The sequence below is a fragment of the Neomonachus schauinslandi genome, chromosome 1, assembly GCF_002201575.2.
Source record: "Neomonachus schauinslandi chromosome 1, ASM220157v2, whole genome shotgun sequence".
Taxonomy (NCBI): Eukaryota; Metazoa; Chordata; class Mammalia; order Carnivora; family Phocidae; genus Neomonachus; species Neomonachus schauinslandi.
In genome coordinates, this window is record NC_058403.1 from 156156898 (window position 1) to 156173284 (window position 16387).

Consider the following 16387-nt stretch of genomic DNA (forward strand, 5'->3'; position numbering starts at 1 on the left):
AAAAAAAAAGAAAGAAAGAAAACAGAAAAAAAATAAATAAAAAATAAAAAGCTAGGACTAAGTTGCTGAGTGGCTGGACCTTTTGTGTGTATGCATGCTGGCATAATTTTAGAGATATGGAGAAGAGAAAGAGCCCTCACAATTCTAACGAATTGCCTGTATGGACTGGCTCCAGAGTGTTGGCGACTTCCCGTTGGCACAGGCCACAGTCACAGAGAGCTGGCGACACCTCTGAACTGGGACCTCTGTCCCGTCGTCTGAGGCACAGAGGCCCTCAGAATGCAGTGTGCTTCCTGATTATGCCCCGCACTAGTTATGTGACTCTGGAACATCGCTGCATTTCTGTAGGCCTCTGAGAAGGGCATAGCTGGAGTACCTCTTTGATGGGGTATTGTCCTGATTAAATATGTTAATGCATAGGAAGCACTTAAGCCCAGCACCCGGGAGAGTTCTCAGTGAATGTTAATTGTAGTTGTCATTGACTGACTTCCTCTCTACCCTTTAGGACCCTGGCCTCTGTAACAGAGGACCCAGTGTGGTAGCTTAGGGGGCCCAGTTCAGCCACAGTTGAGTGGCTTCCTCAATTAGGTCAGCCGAGCCGGGTGTGTTCCATAGTCATGGATTGGAGCCCACATTCTAAGAATTTCCCTTCTCTGATTCTAGGAGGCCTTTCCAAGAATAACTAACCTGAACCTTTTTTTTTTTGAACTTCTAAATATTTTAAAAATGTTCAACTAACACATGCTAATGAAAGACTTGGGAAATATATAAAATGAAAAAATCACCCATAGATTCAGAATAACTCCTGTTAATATTTTGGAGTGTTTCTTTCAAATGTCTTCTTTCCCCTAGTTGACAATTATTTTTTTCAAAGTTACATATAATTTTATATCTTGTTATGTTTACATAGTTTTACAATTATTTTCCATTTGTTACACCTGCTTTATGAACATTTTTATTTCTAAAAGTGTTATTTATTGGTCCTCAATTTTTAGATTCAGGCATTGACAAATCTAAGAATATATTGGTCTAATGATGACATAATATACACATAATTGCACAGTTGTACTATATGTTCTTTAACTTGACCTTGATGTTGGACATTTAAGTTGTTTGCATTTTTCCACACTATAATAAATAAGTCTTGTAAGAGCATCTTGGTTCTAATAACCTTTTTCTGTCTTAAGGATTATTTTACTAGGCAGAATGCCCAGAAATAGGTCAGAGGGTAGGAATACATTCAGGATGAAGAGTTAAATGTTCTAAACAAAAGACTGCTGTCATCTAAACTGTTCAGGCTTTCAAGTGGAGGCAGAAGGATGTGGGGTTTCCCACCCTGCCTGCCCACTGTGTACCAGTGGCTAGCCTGGGATTGAACCTGTGCCCCGAGAATCTCTCATTTTGCCTAAGGCTGTCTGATTCCTCATCTGGTGGTCAGGTCTCCTTCTGTTCCTCATCTGTATTGTTCCAGCTGAGAGCGTATCACTGTATCCCCTTGCATTGGGGACTATCACTGATGCCTGAGCCTTTCCCGCTGGCCTCAGAGATCCCCTGGCCCACAGGTCCCCATCCCCTGCCAGCTGAAATGAGTACGCAAACCTTTTCTTGGCTACCTTCTGCCAGTCAGGCCATCTGCATCTGCTTCCCTCCATCTCTCTTCTGGCACAGGTATAAACAGGAGCAGGCCAAGGTCCAGGATGAGCTATTCCAGGTGGTGACGAGGGAAAGAGAGGCAGCCACAAAGCACAGGAGTGCATCCCTGCAGCAGGGGGAGGGCAACGTTGACCAGGAGAAGCAGAAGTCAACCCAGCTGGTGAGTAGAGATCTTCCTGAGCTGGCCTTTTGTGCTCCAGCAGCTCTGGGAGGCAGAGGTTAGGCCCTGGAGCCTGATCTCTCTGAAGCCCTGGGGCCTGGCTCCACCTTTGTGGAAAGGGTGTCTTTCTGGAGGACCAGGGGCTTGAGTTCTTATAGCCCTAACTCTACCACTAACTTGCTTTGCTACCTCTGGCCTGTATTTTCAGTTTCTAGAGCGCTAGGTTATATGGTGAGGGCTGGATCATTCAACAGTCTGGTCCCTCTCTCTGAAAAGTCGCAGTTTTAAGTGGTATATGTACCAGGAGGGTCTGAAGGGAGAGTACTAGGGGCTTGAGGGCATGCACTAATGAGATGGAGAACACAATTTTTTTTTTTAAAAGATTTTATTTATTTATTTGAGAGAGAGAATGAGAGAGAGAGAGCACATGAGAGGGGGGAGGGTCAGAGGGAGAAGCAGACTCCCTGCCGAGCAGGGAGCCTGATGTGGGACTCGATCCCGGGACTCCAGGATCATGACCTGAGCCGAAGGCAGTCGCCTAACCAACTGAGCCACCCAGGCACCCTGGAGAACACAATTTTTTAAAGGTAGGCAGCCTGGGTACAAATCCTAGCTCCCTGCTTACTACCTCGGGCCCGTCCTCCAGTGTCTTATGAGCCTTGGTTGAGGATCATGATGTTTGCACATAGGATTGCCCACGGGATTAGGGAGATAATAACTGTCCCAGGCTTAGCATGTGCCTGGCAGATTATAAAAACGCGCTGTTATCGCTGTTACTGTTATTAATGCATTTAATTGATGGGAGACTATTAGTTAGGATTCTTTCTGCTGTGAGTGAAGGCTTTATGTCGTAATCCCAGAAGTCTAGAAATGCCCCAGGCTTGACTAATTCAGCAGCTCGCTGGCGTCATGATCCCCATTCTCCTTCTGCTCTGCCATCTTCAGTGTGCCAGGGTGTCCTCAGGCTATACATTCCCACAGGTCAATGACAGCTGCCCCTGCACTCTGCCAGGTCTTATGCAGATGGGGACACACCTAGCAGAAGAAGAGAAAACTTTCCCGGAAGTCCCCAGCAGAAGGCCTCTGACATGGCACTGGCCTGAACTGCACTGGGGGCCCATGGCTCAGCCAGTCGTCTGCAGAGGGAACAGGGAGGGCTCCACTGACTGGAGTAGGGGCTCTTTTCTAGTCCCACTGGAGAGGGGGTGGACATCCAGATAGAAGTTGGACTTAGAGTAATAATTCTCCCAATTCCATTTCCATGTGGGAAAACCCCCACACAGCCACGAAATCCTCTGACACCAGCTGGGTGTCCTCCAATTCAACTCCCTCCTGAGACTCCACAGGGTAAGGGCTCAGGGCACAAGACTGCCCCCTCCCCACACTTCAGATACCACTCAAGGCCAGGTTGTCACCTGTGCTTCTGGTTGACTGGCTGTGAATCAGAGGTTCCCATCATCCCCTCGTTTGACTGATTTGCTAGAGTGACTCACAGAGCTCAGAGAAACATTTAACTTACTAAAAGGATTATGAAAGGATTTAACTCAAGAACAGCCAGATGGGAGAGATCCATAGGGCAAGGTATGTGGGGAAAGGGTGCAGAGCTCCCATGTCCTATGCCAGCGCGCCACTCCCCCGGAGCCTCTCTGTGCTCGCCTACCTGGAAGCTCTTCAGATCCAGTTGTTTTGGGGTGAAACTGGGGTGAGGCTTCATTACCTAGGCATGACTGATTCAGTTATTGACTACTAGTGATTGAACTCAACCTTCAGCCCCTCTCCCCTCCCTGGAGCTCAGGGGTAGGACTGCAAGTTCCAACCCTCCCACCAGTGATTGGCTCCACTGGTAACCAGTCCTCATCCTTCCATGCAGTCCAAAAGTCATCTCATTACCATAAAGAGAGGTACCTTTATCCCTCTCATCACTTAGGAAATTCCAAGCGTTTTAGGAGCTCTTTTTTTTTTTTTTAAAGATTTTATTTATTTGACAGAGAGAGACACAGCGAGAGAGGGAACACAAGCAGGGGGAGTGGGAGAGGGAGAAGCAGGCCTCCCGCTGAGCAGGGAGCCCAACACGGGGCTCGATCCCAGGACCCTGGGATCATGACCTGAGCCGAAGGCAGGCGCTTAACGACTGAGCCACCCAGGCGCCCCAGGTTTTAGGAACTCTTAACAGTAAAGACTAAATATTTAGTTCTTATTTAAATCATGATATCACAGCAGGGAATGGGGGCGGGGTGGGGGAGGGAAGAATGGCTGTAGCAGCCTCTAATGTCATCTGCTTCAGAGGCCATGGGCCAGGAGACGAGCAGCAGCCTCGCCCTGCCTTAGGTGGGTGGCCTGGTATACCCTGTGCTGCACAGAAGGAAGTTGCAGACGAGGTGAGATTACCATTTGGGACTGTGCCCTGGGTGGTGGCTGGGAGGAAGGCCTCTGCACAGATGTTGAAAGCTGCGGTGGGTACATAACAGATGCTAGTTGAACTAGGCCCTCTGGGAAATATGAACAGTACATCCTTGTCACCCTTGGGGAAGACAGACTTAAATCAAAAACTTAGAAAAAGGCCACATCGGTTTCAGTAAGTGTGAGGTGGAGGTAAAGATGATGTGCTTGGGAATGCAAAGGCAGTGGTGTTAACTGCTGGTGGAAGACATGGCTTTGACCTCAGCCTTGAGCAATATGGCTGGGGCCCCCAGGCTGAGGGAGCAGCTGCGGGGAGATGGGTGGGTCTGGAGGAGGTGACAGGACGCAGTGAGAGAGGTTAGTGAGGCGTGAAGCCACTTTATAGAAGGCCTTGGGCACCTTGCAGACTTGACCCACAAGATAGCCCTCCATGACTGAAACCTCGGAAGAGTCCCTAGAGACCATGAGGATGGCAATGATGCGATCTGACTGGTGTTTTTAGAATCCTGTGGCATCCTGGTGAAGAGTCAGTTGGTACAGAGAGAAACTGGGGTGAGGATGTGGTTTTAGGGGCTCTGACAATTAGTCTCCGCAGGGCAGGTTGTTGTCACCCCTTTTCAGGGAGCCTGACAACCAAGTGGAAAGGACTCTGGTTCTGGAGGTGAAGGGTTAACCAATATGGCATGAGCAAACCCAGCTGGCCACCTGGGACAGTCACCTAGCATGGAAAAGTGCAGCCTACAGGTGTTGGTGTTTCTTCCTTCTCACCTGGAATGTGTTAATTACAATGAAAGAAAATTCACAGCTTCCCTTCTTCCACCTGTGAAGGCTGGGTCCTGCCTCCTCAAGACTGTCCTTGGAGGAGAACCTTTACTATCGGGAAGGGACTTAAATGACCTTCACTACAGCTGTGTGGGTTTTCTTTTTTAACAAAGGGCAACTTTAGAATAAAGAAAATAAATCTTTATTTGATCCCCCCTCCCCAAATTTCGATGGATAATGCTCTTCTGAACCTGAGTTCTTAGGGAATAGTGAAGCAAGTGACTTCCTTCATTTTGAAAATGTTTATTGACTACTTTTCTGGGTGTTCCCATTTTTTTGACTGTTCAACATCCATCTCTCCATGCAGTTGGTGTCCTGTTTCCTTTTGGGAATTTACCTGGCTCATGTTGCGCGTTGTCTTGGTGGGATTGCAATCCCAGTGCCCAACTTCTTTTATGGAAGCCAGATCTCTTCTCTCCCCCTGCCATGGTGTAGCCATACCCGGAGGGCAGCCAGTCAAACCCTCTCTCTGGGGACTTTCGTTCTGAGTGAGTGAAGAGGCCAGGGTAGGACTAGCCCAGGCCTGCTCATCAGGATCTTCATGCGGTGAGGCCGTCTTGCTGTCTCCCACACCTCCACGGTACCTGTCGGTTTCCATCTGGTCTTCTGCCTTCTTGAGGATTGAATCGTCTGCTGATGACCCGCAGTCAGCTCTCCTTTGCTTGTGTTAGCTGGAGTTGGTTTCTGTTATTTGGTGCTGTAACAGATGCAAAGAGACACGTGAGCCTGGTTTTGAAGGCTTCAGCCAGTCAATGCAAACAGAGAAGGGAAGCCAATTCCAGGCCCTTTCTGTAAGTCAGCAGGGGGGTGAGGCACTCACCTAGATGCTGAGGATGCTGAGTGATACCATAGCCACCCCCCCACTTGGGTTGTTGTGGCTGGCAGGGCCTTTTAGTGGAGATCATTTCAAAACTGTACTTGTGCTTTGGAGGATTTAAATAAAAGGAAAAAGACGGAGAAAGGACCTGAACAGAAGCATAGGGAATTTTCTTTCCTCATCCGAGCGTTCCGTATGTACAGATTGAAGGAGCCTGCTGGGCAGGGCACTTAAGGCCCTAGTGTTTGGATCATAGCATGTTCTCCTGGCCTTGGGGCCAGGTTGGACCCCGAGGTGGATGTGGTGTGGTCTCTCGTTGTATGAGCTGGCTGCCCGCTTCTTGGGGCCACCTCTGTCTGGCCAGTGTCCTCAAGTCCTGCACCCTTGCACCTGTAGCCTTGTCTGGAGGACTTTTTCCCGAGTGTGCTGAGTGCAGTTTGACATTTAAAGTGCTTTTCTGCCCTCTCTTTGACAGTATTGATTTTTTAATCCTTTTCTGCATGAGGGAATGTTTCAGCTCATTATTGGGAAAAGTTAATAAAGCTAATGACAAGGAAAGGTAATAATTTTTATAACCTACTTCTGATGACAAAAGTGTTCCCATTTCCTATCTAGTGTAGTAGTGGACTGTTTTTGAGTATGTTATGTGTGTTCCCTATTACTTGCAGACTGTAGAGCCCCAGATATAATTGGGGTGAAGGCCCTGTGTTTCAGTGGAGCCTATGTTAGTAAGGTATGCTTTCCTCTGAGTTGGGGCAGGAAGTTTGGAGTCCCAAATGTTCTAGAGAGAAATAAGAACAGAGCGGTTTCTGGGGCTGAGTCTTCTGATGGGCAGAACTTTACTTTAGGGGAGAATGAGATTTATGACCTTGCCTGTTGGGATTCCTGACACATTAGGTATGAGATTGGAGTACACCTGATGGAAAGCAAAAACTTTCATTTTATTTCTTTTTTAGTGAGCAATTATTTTATTATTTTTTCTATATATTCTCTACATGCCTGTTATGTTAGGCACTGGGTTCGTTTCTTGATTTAGTGGGAACAAATGAGAAACAGCTTCTGTTCTTGAAAAGCTCTGTTCATTAGGGGAGGTAAGTATTCTCAGAAGTGACTGGACAGTGTCACAGTCTCAGACCAAAGGGATAGGAAGGCACTAGAGGAGGAAGGAGGTGGTGACAACAGACTCTTCCTGGCAAGGTGGGAAAATCTTCTGAGGGGAGGTGACCCGTGGGCTGGATCTTGAAGACTGAGGAGAGGCTCTCCAGGTGGAGAAGGCTGAAGGCTGAAGGCTGAAGCCTGAGCAGAGGCCGAGGGCGGGTGGGGACAAGCCGCTTGGCTGCGGTCTAGGGGCATGGGGTGTGGCAGGCAGGTGTGGGCCTGGGATGAAATTCTGCAAGTCTGATGGTGACCTTTGGGGGAGGGTTTTCTTATGCCTCAAAAGAGATGCACAAGAAGAGAGAGCTTTTCTTCTACTGAACCGTGGCCACAGGGAAAGGTCTAAAATGGCAGATGAAGAAGTGGGCCACTGGCCAGACGTCATAACCAAGTGCTTCTCCACCTGGGTGTGCCTGCCTAACCTAAGGACTTGCACAAGAAGCGTGGCTGTCCTGCTCCGCTCTCCAGTCTGCAGGGGAGGTTTGATCTACTGCGCCTTCTTTTCATTGTTCTGATGCTGGAAGAAGCTGCCACCTTAGCTGTATGAAGTCTGCAATCAGGATTTAAGGAAAATGATGGATTCAGAAGTTTTTGAGTTGTAATTTTCTGAAATCCTGAGTGAGATAGGTTACAGCTATAGCCTTTCTTCCTAGTTCTCCCCTCCTACATCTTCGTAAGTCTCATTCCTCAGATTATAAGCTCCTCAAGGTGAGGAACTGTGGTCTTCTCAGTAGCACTCAGTAAATTATAGATGTGCATGGATGGTTAGGGAATCATGGCTAGCTAGAGCTCCAGTGGATGAGGGGTGTGGGGCAGTGCCTCCTGCTTCGGAGACTTTTTTTTTTTTTTTTTTTAAGTTTTTATTTATTTAGGGGCACCTGGGTGGCTCAGTTGGTTAAGCGACTGCCTTCGGCTCAGGTCATGATCCTGGAGTCCTGGGATCGAGTCCCGCATCGGGCTCCCTGCTCAGCAGGGGGTCTGCTTCTCCCTCTGACCCTCTTCCCTCTCGTGCTCTCTGTCTCTCATTCTCTCTCTCTCAAATAAATAAAATCTTAAAAAAAATTTTTATTTATTTATTTGAGAGAGAGAGATATGGAGAGAGAGAGTGAGTGAGCACAAGCAGAGGGAGAGGGAGCAGCAGACTCCCTGCTGAGCATAGAGCCCGACTTGGGGCTCGATCCCAGGACCCTGAGATCACAACCTGAGCCAAAGTCAGACGCTTAACAGACTGAGCTACCCAGGCGCCCCTGGAGACTTCTGTACAGCAGTCCTTGTTTGGCTCCTGGAAGCCTCATTGTGTCCCGTTGCGAATAGGTGGAAGCATGTACCCAGGTCAGCCTTCTCTGGATAGCAGTTCATAGGTCTGACCTTTTCAAATGATAAAACAAAGCAAAACAAAACAAAACAGCCTTTCACTATGATGACATCTTGGAGTCAGCTAGTTTACATGACTCCTGTCAGAGACTTACACACTTGGGGTTTAACTTGCATGGAAGAAGGCAGTGGCTGGGCCTGGTGGCTCAGGCCGGGGGTCGGGAAGTTCTCTACTTGACACGCAGCTGAGGAGGCCTGACACCTGGGGACAGCTTTTTGGCATGGCTGTTTGTTTTAGAACATTAGTAGCCTACGGACTCTAGTGGCCTTGTCCTTATGCCTCCTCCAATTTGAGCTACAGAGATCTTGAATTCCTTTGGAGATGGATTTTTCAGCACCTAGATGGCTGGTAAAATCCATAATCTGAAAAAAAAAGCAAAACGAGTCTGCCATCCATAGCCCCTTTCTTTACTTCCCTAAATATTGCCGTTTTATTATCTTTTTTCTTTTCAAGATTAGATCAGGGGTGACAAACTTTCTCTGTAAAGAGCCATATAGTAAATATTTTAGACTTTGCAGGGCCACATTTGGTCGCTGTCACACATTCTTTGTTGTTGTTGTTTTTACAAGCTCTAAAAAATGTAAAAACACATTCTTCCTCAGAGGTCATACGGAAAGTGGCTGTAGGTTGGATTTGACGGGTGAGCTGTAGTTTGCTGACCTCTGGACTAGATAGTCCAGCTCCAGAGACTGTAATTGTTTGAGTCTCTCTGAGTCACCAGGTGCCTCAAGCAGCTGGGGGGCAGTGGTGCTGACGGGGATGGATCCTAGCTCCTCAGTGGTTTTTATTCCTGTGAGAAGTTTCACGGCACAGTGGTACCTGATTGCCTCAGTCTTCTGGTAGGTAAAATGAGGACTTTTCTGGGGATAGCCCAGGGGGCAGTTTGGGAAGAGTCATGAACTTCCACTTTAACTCCTGATTCTTTTTTTACATTTGACATTTTTTAGAGTTTCCATTTCTCTGCTGAAATTCCCCATCATTTACACATGTTGTCCACCTTGCCCTGTGGATCCTCTAAACCTCTTTATCATAATTATCTAAAGTCTCTGATAATTCCGACATCTAGGTCATCTCTGAGTTTGGTTCAGGTTCATTATTTCCTCTTTCGATAATGGGTCCCAATTTCCTACAGCTTCATGTGCCTTATGATTGATACTGGATATCATGTGTAGAAGAACGCTAGAGGCTGAGGAAAATAGTGCTCATGCCCCGAGCCGGCCATCTTCTTCTTTTGACAGGTCATGGTGTGGGAGGGTGGGTACATCTTGTCTGTACTTGAGCAGGACGTGGGCTCTGTTGGTGCTTTGGCTTCAGACTGAGGGTCGGACCCAAACCTTCTGTTCAGCAGGACTTGGGATCTGAGCTCTGCAGGGTTTGTCTGTGCCGTCTTACTTTCTCATCAGACTTGTGGGAGGCCCTGCTTATCTTGTCCTGGGGGTGCTTCCTTGCACCTTCTCCAGCTGCAGGTGGCTCCTGGGTGGTGCTCAGTGTAGGGCCTGGAGTACCATGGGCTTCTCTCCGTCTTCTGCTGGGCTTTCACATGTCCACTGGCCCCATGCACCTGCACCTCAGGAATCCATGGAGGGTCTCTCAGTCACTTCTCCTGCCCTGTTCCCCAGGACTTTCAAACAATATAGGTCTTGAGGACGAGGCTCGTAACTGATGCCACATTTATTTCACACTTCCCTTTGGTCATCATCACTTTCAAGCGCACTTCACACCCCAGGGAAAATGAGAAGGGCAAAGTCAAATGATTGATTTTGTTCCCTCTCTGAATGTTCGGGCCCATGTGACTATTGTTGTATGGGGCCAGTCCTTCCACAGGGCAGGCTGACTCTCCACAAGGTACAGAGGACATTCCACACAGCTGACGGCCACCATGCCTCATTTGCAGCCACACTTACTCAAAGAGCAAGGGTGGGCGCATTCATTTTCTTAGAGAATCAGAATAATTGTTTGGAAGCGGTACTGAGGCTGCCTGGGTTCCTACTTTCCTTATTAAGGTCAAAGTTAAAATTACGTGGCCTTGTGGCCATATGGTAGGATAATTTTTAGAGATAGGAAAACTACAGATAGGCTAGTTATGAAAACTGGTTCAACCATATTTTTAGCTGATTACACACCAAAAAAGGAACTTTGGCTTTATTTCTCTTATATTTTACACAAACTGGGGCTGGGGAGGGCATAAAAACCATTCAGGGACTAAGAACCTGGCACCCAAGTCCAGGGATGGCCCCCAGTACACCAGGACTGGATCATGACGCTTGTGGGTAGTTGTGAGGATTGACCCATGGAGCCATTGGTGTGAAATGCCTGGCACCCAGGAGCTCCAGGAATTGGGCACGTTGTTCTGGGCTAGTGAAGCTGACAGAACTGTACCCAGATGAGCCCATCACTGGGGTTCCTTCACTCCTCTGTGCTGTTTCCTTCCTGGTGTAGAAATGGGGGTAGACAGGGTTGTGCGTTGTTGGGCAAGTTATACCTCCTTCCCCTCTTCTCCACTTCCATCCATGGACTCTTGACAAAGGGTTGATGTGAACTGATTCCTAGAACAAATCAGTCCTTCAGGCTTCTGACCAGTCCTTTGGAGAGACAGGCTGCAGTAGTGTGGAGGCGGGTGGGGGGTGGCTCACAGAAACACCTCATTTGTGGGCAGATGCTTTGGGGTTTTCCACCTGTGTGGTATGGGTATCAAGGGCCCTCCCACTCAGCCTCGTCCCTGGCTGCCATTTACCTGCAGCACTTTGCTCTTGGTCCATCTCCCTGCCTGACTTCCCCACCTGCTGTGTGTCAGGATCACCCGGGAACTTGGATCTTAGGCCAGAAACGACTGGATTAGACTCTTTGTCTCTGTGACCCTGGAATCTGTATTTTGAACAGCCCCACCTGATGCAGGCCCAAAGCTGGCTCCTGGACTGATGTTGCAAGCCATGGACCCCACAGTGGTTCTGCCCCTTTTGCTGTTTGGGCCCCTGAGGGATGTGTAGTATTCCCACTGGTGATGTGGCTCCCCATGGTACTCGAGGGCAGAGGCTGTGCTATTTGAAATGTGCACCAGGCCCCCATCCCCGATGCAACTCACTACCTACGTGGGTGCCTTTGTCAGACCTCTTGGCCTCAAAAGAAAGCAGGAGCTCTTTGCTGAGGATAGCTAGGAAAGCGCTCTCTACTGATACCGTGCCCTGGGAAGGGTCAGGCAAGCTGGGCTTGGTATTGTGGGGGACAGGTGGTAAGAAACTGTTGTCAGAGCGGGCAGTGCCTACTTCAGGACATGAGTGAGGTCCAGTGGCACGTGGCGGACTGCTGGCAGTAACGTGCACCGTGTGAGAGAGCTCAGACCCCTAGTTCCTTGTAGCAGCAGCCCATGTGCTATTTGAGGCATGTGGCAAGAACAGAAAGAAACCTCTCAAGGCATTTAGACTCCCTCGCCGGCCTGTGAACGGGAGGGCTACTACGGTCTAGTTGCTTCTCAGGTCCCTGGGACATGCCCCCAGAGTGAGCCCAATGGACCTGAGAGGGTTGAGCTCTGGGCATTACCCCTGGGAAGCTTGTTAGGCTCCTGTTTCCTGTCCACCTCATTAGATGCATTGTGATGGTGTCCTTGGGCTGGAAAAGTCCTGTTTTTCCCTCAGCTCTTTTACACATTTTGAAGCACCAGGAAGATGGTGGTTACCCTGGCAGTGGGGAGCTGGAGGACTAGGGTGAGGGCAGGTGTGGTGAGGTGGGATTGAGAAGGGCCAAAGGGAATGGGGGGCTGGTCTGGATAAGGTCACCAGGGTGGTGCCCACTGAGCAAGGCGATGGTGAATAGCAGCCACTAGCTGTTTGGATCTTAGCAGAAGGTGGAAGGTGTGTGGACTCCTTCTCTTTAAAGAAAGCTGTTGCTCTGTGCACTTCTCAGAGTAAAATGCAGGGATTTCAGAATTTGTTCCAGAATGGCCCTCCTGTGGGAGGGGAGATCCCAACACTTTGGAATAGTGAAAGATGTGCATTTAGCCCTCTTATTTAAGAGGCTGGAATTCCAAGTGGGTTTCACAGCCTGGGTTGATTAGGATTTCGTGCAGCTTCCTCCCCTTTACCACCTCATGGATCTGCAGATGCCTTTAGTTTTCCCTTCCTGGCTCTGGTGCGGAGCTCAGGTGACCTCTGCTGTGTGCTGACAGAAGCTGGAAATCCTCATTAGCTGCTAACTTTGTTAGGCAAATGGGTGATTGCGGTTCCATTCCTGGTGTCATTGCTTCTAATTAGCAGATCGCATGTCTACGAAAATGTCTCTTAGCACCAGGGATGCTAAAGAGGCTGACAGCTGGGGCTGGGATCTGGAGAGCATTGTGAAAGAAGCTTTTTCTCTTAAGTCTCTTGAGGAACTCTGCTGCCGACCTCAGCCAGGATCCTTGGCCTCTGTGTGCCTGATGGGTCCCAAGGGGTCTGAGCCGCAGACTTCCTTGGAAAAACCCAGCAGCAGCGGGGTGAGGGAGTGGTCGTGACCTGAGCCATCTGACCGGCATCACAGCAGCCGGTGACGCCTTACTCACCTACCGCTTTGTGTCTTGTGGGAAGCCCGGGGCCTAGCTGAGAGGTTAGGGCTTTGGTGTTTTGAGCAGGTCTTGTGCACTGTAGGTAAGCCTAAAATTGTAGGGAAACCTGACTTGAGAACTGAGGCAGGAGTTGGAGAGTGTTGTGCTGGCCGTCCTGGCCTCGGAGAGGATGCCGGCCGTCAGGGACAGTGGTGCTCAGCAGTGGCGCCTGCTGTTTGTGCCTGCTCTGTGCCCATCCCATTCTTCTTCTTCTGGAAGCAGTGCCCGCCACCCCTGCCACTCGCTTTGTGCCTGTGGATCAAGTGGGGCTGGCCCTACAGCCCTAACTGATCTTGGCAGCAGTATGTTTTCTTTTTCTGTCCTGCTTGAGTGAAATTGGGCTGGTGCCTGCCCACTTCCATGCATGCCTCTAGGATGCCAGCAGGGCTGTGGAGAGGGGAGGGTCATGGTTTATTTTAAGTCTGTTTATGTGGTTTATTCACATAGTCTTTGGGGGAGCTACCGTTCTGCCTTTTCCTTTTTCTGAAAAAATGTTTTAGATTTGTCAATTAAGCAGATTGTGTTTGCCCCCTTAGGTAGACACCACTGCTGGCTACTGGCAAGGTAAAGAGTTGGAAAGGGATTATTTGGCTGACAAACATCAACAAGTGTCTCAGACATTTTCCCCTTACCTCTGTGTCCAGTCAGTGGCTGGACGAGGTCCCTATCTCGTGTGTCTGGCCTACAAGATTCAGGCTCTTAGATAGAGCAGCATGTGCACGAATCAGGAGCAGCTTGGGCTGTAACAGAAGCCCAGGTGGCAGTGGCTTAAACAGTGGGGGTGTGTTTATTTGGTGAATAAGAAATCTGGGGGCAGACAGCTCAGGCGGGTCTGGTAGCGCAGTGCATCAGGAGAGATCCATTGACCTTCTTTCCTTTTGAGCCACCATTCTCAATGCAGCTCTCCTCATGGCCTCAGGATGGCTACTGTGCCTCCAGACATCTCATTTGTTTTCCAGTCAGGAAGAGGGAAGACCCAAAGCCTTTTTTTTTTTTTTTAAAGATTTTGTTTATTCATTTGAGACACAGAGATAGAGCATGAGCAGGGAGAGAGGCAGAGGGAGAGGGAGAAGCAGGCTCCCCGCTGAGCCAGGAGCCCGATGTGGGACTCGATCCCAGGACTCTGGGATCATGACCTGAGCCGAAGGCAGACGCTTAACCATCTGAGCCACCCAGGAGCCCCGCAAAAGCCTTTTCTGACTCAAGTTTTGTTTTGTGTAGGAGAGATACCCTCTTTAGGGACTCTCACCAACACAACCGTGTCACAGGGCTACCTCTGGCTAAAAGGGAAGCTGGGATAGTGAGTGATTTTAACCGGGGATCTGACCGCCCCCCAAAATCAGGTCTGTTTTTAAAGAAGGGGCTGAATGCCAGTCAGGTGGCAAGCAGCATCTTCTGTAGCAATGTAGAAGGAGCCCTGCTTCTGGACTTGTTAGCCCTGGACACAGATTCACCAAGTACTCCCACTGTGATCTTGGACACCTTCCGTAACCTCCACAAGCCTCAGTTTCCTTGCGTGTCAACTGGCAAACATCCAGAGTCGTAAGGATGATTTAGTGACATGGTGGAAGCCAAGCACCCAGCACGCTGGCTGGCAGGCGGAAGGCAGTCCCTGCATTCTTGTCTTTGCGTCATGCCGAGCTCCCCCAAATGCAGGAGAGGAGAAGTTCAGCAGGTGACGAATCTGAGGGTGGAAGTGGGGGCTGACTCCACCGTGGCGGAGACGGGATGCTACAGAGGGCAGGTGGGATGGCGGTCGCTGGGTGCTGCCTTTCTGGCCCTCCCTCCCTGGAGCGGGCGTCATTTGTCAGAAGCACCTGTGGTGCTCCTTCATTCTAAAGCAGACCTTCCAAATCCCACTGGGCAGTGTCTCCAGCCTCCCAAGGTTAGTCTCAGCTTCCTGTTCCTGCGCTCTCCTGGTGGGTGTTCTCACCGATGCCCAGGCTGGAGTGTTTTCATGGCCCTGGGCTCTGGTGAGGCTGAGGGGAGGGGCCCACTTGCAGGCATTCTGAGTGGAGCCAGCACACCCACACTCTTGGCGGCACTCCCTCCTGCCTTGCTCAGTTCCCACAGGCTTTCTCCGGGGGCTTCTGGGGCCCTGTTCTCCGCTAGGACTGGGGTGGTCGGGGAGGGCAGCTAAGGGGGATGCCGAGCAGAGCATCTCTGTGTTTAAGGCCCTTGTACTGTGTGTACCCTGCCACGCAGCTCTGGTACCACTGGGCTGACTGCACTAGGAAGGCCTCTTGGAGGAGGGGTCTGCTCCTGCTCTTTGCCCCCCAGTGGGCTCGCACAGTGCAGGCACCCATCCCCCCGTGACTCCTGCTGGCTCTGTCCACTCTCGTGCCCTTCCCAACACACAGGTCCCTCCGTGGATTCGTCTCTTCATATGCGGTCCTGAGTGCTCCCTGCCGCCCTAGTGCCCTTCCCTGCCTCGACGGTCCGCTCTCTCGCCTCCGCACCTGCACACCCTGTGAGCCACGGCAGGAGGTGTGCTAGAGCACGCAGGGCAGGATCAGCTCAAGAGCCTCTGTTCGTGGGGCCTCCCGAGTGTCAGACAATGTGGAACATGGGGCCCATTCTCTAGTTGACTGCTCGGACATGATGTCGGCCCCTTATCTTCCCGCTGACACACACTGGACATTAATAGAAATACATTGCCACGGCACACGTGTGGAATTTCAAGCAGCTGCCCGGGCTGGCGCCTTCCATAGCCTATTGTGTGCTTAACCTCTTCCGAAGAGGGTTTTGATGAGAAATGAGTAAGACTGTTAACTCTCGGCAGCTGGGTATGTGGCAGGTTTTCTTTCTTCTTCTTCTTTTTTTTTTTGCTTTTCCCCTTCTTGATTCTCTGCAGTGCTTCCTTAATCTTTGCTCTAGAGGGGTGGGCTTTGCCGCCTCAGGATTTTGTATTTAATCCTCTGCTGCTTGAGCCGGGCTCTTCTGGCACTGATGGGAGCAGCCTTGGTGGTGGTGCAGGGGGCGTAAAAGTGGGACCACGGGATCTTCCCCACAGCCTGGGTTGTTTGGCCCAAGTTTCTCCCTCTGGCCCTAGTCCCTGGGGAAGCTCCTTTATGGCTGAATGGGGCCATTGGGACGCCTGGCTTCTCTTCTGAGATGCTCTAAGCTTTTAGAGTCATTTTTTTCCCCTTTATCTCATCTCCTTACTTTTCCTCAAGAGCTGCCAGTGATGCCTCAGTTTTCCTGACTGGCATCTGAAATCCTGGAGAAGAATGACTCACTCAGAAGCCCTGGGTCTTGGTGTGGCCAGGCGTGGTCAGTCGGGGTTGGCATGTCATCAGAGTGGTCCGGAGGTGTTGTAAGAGGGATTCTCGACTGCTTACTGTGTGGGATAGCTTCGTACACCTTCAGTTTCCCCAGCTGCAAAGTGGAGGCTCTCATAGGCTTCGTGTGGGGTTTAGATGAGATAAT

The 16387-nt window shown here is 50.0% G+C and overlaps 1 protein-coding gene across 1 annotated transcript in view; it reads left to right on the forward strand.

Annotated features, from left to right (window-relative positions):
• The window catches only part of CHCHD6 (coiled-coil-helix-coiled-coil-helix domain containing 6), a 251211-nt gene that overhangs the window by 29643 nt on the left and 205181 nt on the right, over positions 1–16387 (forward strand). Inside the window, exon 4 of the mRNA XM_021695035.1 lies at positions 1669–1813. Within this exon, the coding sequence (XP_021550710.1) occupies positions 1669–1813 (145 nt within the window). The remainder of the gene's footprint in view (positions 1–1668; positions 1814–16387) is intronic.